The sequence below is a fragment of the Mya arenaria genome, chromosome 16 (assembly GCF_026914265.1).
Source record: "Mya arenaria isolate MELC-2E11 chromosome 16, ASM2691426v1".
NCBI classification, from domain to species: Eukaryota; Metazoa; Mollusca; class Bivalvia; order Myida; family Myidae; genus Mya; species Mya arenaria.
Genome location: NC_069137.1, coordinates 38,784,316 through 38,789,508, shown reverse-complemented (window position 1 = coordinate 38,789,508; position 5,193 = coordinate 38,784,316). Strand labels below are relative to the sequence as shown.

The 5,193-nt window shown below is 34.3% G+C and overlaps 1 protein-coding gene across 1 annotated transcript; it reads left to right on the top strand.

Annotated features, from left to right (window-relative positions):
- The first annotated feature begins 807 nt into the window (after nucleotides 1-807).
- LOC128221183 (uncharacterized) lies at nucleotides 808-3,036 on the top strand. Its single transcript, XM_052929653.1, has 3 exons — nucleotides 808-1,131; nucleotides 1,365-1,561; nucleotides 1,780-3,036. Exons 1-3 carry the CDS (start codon nucleotides 817-819, stop codon nucleotides 2,831-2,833), a joined length of 1,566 nt encoding a protein of 521 aa, XP_052785613.1. The 5' UTR covers nucleotides 808-816; the 3' UTR covers nucleotides 2,834-3,036.
- The last annotated feature ends 2,157 nt before the right edge of the window (nucleotides 3,037-5,193 follow it).

Genomic DNA, 5,193 nt, shown 5'->3' with positions numbered 1-5,193 from the left:
TTTATTTTGTTAACGTACTTTTAAAATAATTGCATTATGTAACAGTGAGCGTTGTATAGTTATTATAGAAAAAAAATATGTTAAGGTCACCCGATCATTCAAGTGCCTTTCAAATCTATATTAGCTAGGGCATTTAATAAATAAGCATCGAGATTGTTTCTATGTCAATTTCATATTGATTTACCAATACATTATTTTCACATGATTTGTATTGTGGAATATCACCATAATGACGCTTCTATCATGATATAAGCCATTTAAGGGAGGTAATACAAACAAAAACGTATTGATTGTTTAGGAATAGTATTATTATGTTTCTTCACAAACTTATAGACTATATAAAAAAAGCTCTCGTTGAAAACTTTAGAATTACTTATTACTTAAATAATTCACTTTGAAATGTAACCAGTAGCATTGTTCATTATCGATGAATGAATTACCGTTAAAATCTAAAAAAAATGGATGGGTGTTTATAGATTTTGGTTGTTTTTTCTCTCAGCGGATTGCATTACGAAATGTTATTGATTCTCCGCTGTAAGGTAGTTATATTCGTTCTATTATCTTTTTTATCGCCCCTCGCATAGATATACTACAAAAACAATTGCGATAAAGCGTAAATAGTTGTGCTTAATAAACTAGAAGGCGCATACAATGCTGCAGTTGTTATTAAAATGGGGAATGAAAAGTATGCAGTAATTGTCCTTTCCGATAACTCGATTATCTTTCCCTGAATACTCTTCAAGTGGGCATGCGCAAAAAGCGGAAATTTACTTCCGGGGACTACACAAACCAGGAAGTAAACAGCAACAAGTGAAAATGGAAAGTAAAGATTCAAAACTAATAAAGAAAACGGGCAGGAAAACCCCTAAGTACTGTTGTATTTGTAAAGGAATTTACAGAGGAAAGGTTATTGATGGGAGAAAAGTGTCATTGCACCGTTTTCCTCAGAACAAACGTTTAAAACGTGTGTGGGTGCAGCGATGTAAAACGGTCATGAGATCGTTCCAGTGGAATGAACACAGACGATTGTGTAGTGAGCATTTTGTTGGCTTCAGAGGACCTTCATTCCAGCATACACTTCCATCTATGTTTCCAACTGAGACTGGTGCTACCAAAACCTTCCAGCCAACGGTATTTTTTATTTCTTATATTAGTTTAAGTTCTTCCTTACATGCACCTCAAAATGAATTATGTTATATCAACGGTGCTTAAAAACAATGTCACAGCACTTATTTGTAAATTTTGTAATTTAAGAAATGATTAAAGAATTGTTTTCAAATACAGCCTGGAAAAATGTGTACCATATAGCCTGGCAGATTTTGTACTAAAACATTTATCTTATACAGTTTCATTTGCAATTTCAGCTCCTTGATGAAGACGTAGGTGATGATGATGATGGTGATACGGTCAATGACGATTTAGACCTAGAACTGTCAAATGATGATAGTATACAGCCACAACTGTCATTTGTATCCCCTTCCGGGCATGCCATTGATACCTCTGTCCACCTGCATGATTACTGCATGGGACCAGTACTACAGCCACAGAATCAGTCCTTTAGGTATTGTTCAATATATATATATATTGCTTCTTGTGCTATGAAATCGATCTGATAAGTTAATTACTTCTGATCATTTTTCTTCATTCTTTAACAAAAATAGGAAAATTTAAGTGTTTGTAAATGTTTAAGGCCAAAAAAACAAACATTTGGTTAGGGTTACCAGACTGTACATGTAAGATGTGGTAAATGGGTACATGATCAATTTGTATATGTTTCAGATGTTGTGACACACAGACTGAGAACAACTGTGCAGTGATGGAAGTACAAACTGAAGAAAGTTTCCTGGGAAAAACAGCAGACTTCAGTTCACAAACAGAACATTCTACTAGAGACTTTGGTGTACAATGTCAGCTACCTATGCTCACATATGATGACGTAAAATACAATGACGATTTGGTCAGTTTTTACACCGGAATCCCTAATCGAGTTGTGTTTGAAGCTTTGTTTGATGAAATCAAGGATGAAGCTGAAGTGCGGACATCAAGGCGGAAACTTAACTATAAAGATTCAGATGGAGGACGGCCAAGAACTCTAAGTGTTCTGGATGAATTTTTCATGGTGCTGATGCGCCTACGTCTAGGTCTGTTATTTGAAGATCTAGGTACTAGGTTTTGCATATCCACTTCACAATGTAGTGACATTGTTGAAAGATGGATCAACTATTTACATGTACAATTATCCTTTCTTGTTCAATGGCCATCTCGTGAGGTAGTGAAAAATAACATGCCTGAACAATTTAAAGAGAAATATTCTAACACTAGAATTATTATCGACTGCACTGAAATTTACAGTGAAACATCCAGTTCTCTTTCTTTGAAAAGTTTAATGTACAGTGATTACAAGTCTCACATGACTCATAAGATTTTGGTGGGTATAAGCCCAAATGGTGTTGTAACTTTTGTTTCTGACTGTTGGGTGGGCTGTACCAGTGACAAGAAACTCACAGAAAAATGTGGACTCTTGGACTTGCTTGAAGAAGGAGACGCCATAATGGTTGATAAGGGTTTCACTATTACAGACCTTACTACTCCAAGAGGCATTCATCTCATTATTCCACCATTTAAACAGAAAGGAAAACAATTCTCTAAACGTGAGGTTCTCCTTACAAAAGATATTGCAAGTTTACGAATACATGTTGAAAGGCAAATGGAGAGAATCAAGAACTTTCGAATATTGCATGGCAATATTCCTATAACACAGTCAAGGAGAATTTCTAAAGTGTTCAAAATATGCACATATTTGACAAATCTATGGCCACCACTTGTTCAATAATAACTCATGTGTCAATGAAAGCGTTTGTATATATCAAGCATTAGATTTAGGGATAAAAACTTGTATACTTCTAACTAGAACAATGAAATTACAATTTTGTTTTAAAATCATTTTTTCGAGCAAGTTATATGATAACATATGAGATTACACATTTGATTCAGGTTTGACAAAAATGGATAAGGAAATATGCTCATGTGAATGGATTTCAAGATTTGATTTGAAACATGTATGCATTAACTGATCAATTTATTGATATAATTTTTTGTTTGTGAAACATCTGCTTTGTATTTTGTGGTTTTATTATTTGTAACATTTCTAAGAATAAAAGTCAAAGATCACTTATTAAGTTTGGCTCTGAAATGAGTTTTTTTTTATTTGCCATGTGTAATTGATCTACCACGTACTTCAAATCATTAGTATTGAATTGCTTAAAGGATTTTTCAGTATGAACCATTTTCATATCAGTTTCATAATTGAACTAAGTGGAAATAAGAATAGGCAAGAGTGCCATAGATCAAACTGAAATGCCCGACAAATGTTAACTTTAAGATACATTAGATTAAAAAAACTAGCCCCATGCTAAATATGTCCCAATGTTTAAAGGGACTGTACACCAGATTGGCACCAATAAAGTTTTTTTCTGTAACAAATCTCAGGACAAATTATTTAATAAAATGTTTTACTCTTCTGATATGATAATGGTAAAGAAATACCAAAATGTAAAAGAAAATTGAGCTATGGATTGAACTAGTGTCACCAAAATAGCTGTCCAGTGTTGTATCCACTTTGCTACGAAGGCTTATCCGAAACCATATGAATGCTTAAGCTAATATACCTTACTTGGTTATATCCCATGATATCATCAACTAGCAAATCACGCATAAGAATGAATTCTACTAGGTATACATACCCAGTAAAAAAAAATTAATGGAGAAATATGGAAAAAATAATGCGAAAATAAATTAATTGTATACTACGGTATGTGGTACTTCAGTTAGTTAGTTTCAATGCATTGTACACATTGATACCAAGTTTATGTCAGTTTTTGACAAGTTTCTTTTTTTTTTCGATATTTCATCACACGGTGTATAGCCCCTTTAAGTTTTGCACCCTGCAAACATAAGAAAGTAACACTCATTTGTTGTTTTTAATTAGCAAGTCAGAAAAGGAGAACAACTCGACAGTCTTGAGTTATGGGCCGTGCAGTAGCTACATGCAAACCAATATTCAATTGAACATCTTCAATTGTTTTAGAGTAAAACTCAGCTACTTCTTTAAACAATGGCAATATAAACGCTATCACTATCCTGCACACAAAATGCAATAATAACACACTTGAAAGGTTAAACATATGTCCATTTATTAAGCTCAGAAATACATCCCTGAAAACTAGATAAATGGAAAGGAAAAGTAGAAAAGGTCAAACATAAAACAAGGAAATAATTAAAGTAGATTTACAGCATCGCATAATCACAATATGTTGACAAAAGTACACATACTTTCAAAATACTGCCCAAAATTTAGATTTACAACTTTTTTATTCATGGTTTCAAATTATAGTAACAATACAGTCATTTTGGAGTTTCATTTTGAATATAGTTATGAAAATAACTGAAAGCAAACAAGATATTCACATAAATTGCCATTATTGATCATTCAAATGTACATGTATAAACAACACATAACTAGACGATGTACAAATCAATTGAACAGACTCATTCCCCTTTTAACACGTTGTGCGTACAGTTCAGGAATGTATGATTCAAGGCAAAATCTGTCAAGTTGACACAACATTTTCAGCCAAAATGATTCACAAAATGCAATTCTCTGTATAGAAAGACCTACACATGTCCAAACTACAAAATCACACCATTTCCTCCCGGTGATTCCCATCTGCCCTTGGACCTGGTAGTAATATTTGTGTGTTTCCTTGAGTAACACCTTGCCATTCTCTAACTGACAAAAAAAATCATTGTCTTCACAGCATTCCTCAGGCGTTTGCATCCTCCATTTCTTAGAGGCAGGACACTTAATCTCAACCAGACCAACACTTTCTGTACAATGTGAACAGAACACAAGCCCATCTGGACTGGCACCAAGGTAGGGTCTGTCGGCACATACAACTAGACCACTGTCTTTAACTGCTAGTCCTTTGTGGTCAGTTTGCATTGCTTTCGCATACATTCTCTTTGCAGCCTTCTCATGTTTAATTCCATATTCTGTGTACTTGCTTGTGAAATTGGAATACAACATCTGCCGCAGGAGTCCGTCAGGTTCAGTTGATTCTTTCCTACGACAGATGCTGCCAAAGTTTGAAGCTGTTAGGCGTTCTTTTCTGGCCTCTTGCCATTTCCCACTTT

Excerpts from the sequence above, each read along its gene's own strand:
- LOC128221183 (XM_052929653.1), top strand. The coding sequence starts at position 817 with ATGGAAAGTAAAGATTCAAAACTAATAAAGAAAACGGGCAGGAAAACC. Across the intron at positions 1,132-1,364 it reads CCAAAACCTTCCAGCCAACG|CTCCTTGATGAAGACGTAGG; the intron begins GTATTTTTTATT and ends TTGCAATTTCAG. Across the intron at positions 1,562-1,779 it reads CCACAGAATCAGTCCTTTAG|ATGTTGTGACACACAGACTG; the intron begins GTATTGTTCAAT and ends TATATGTTTCAG.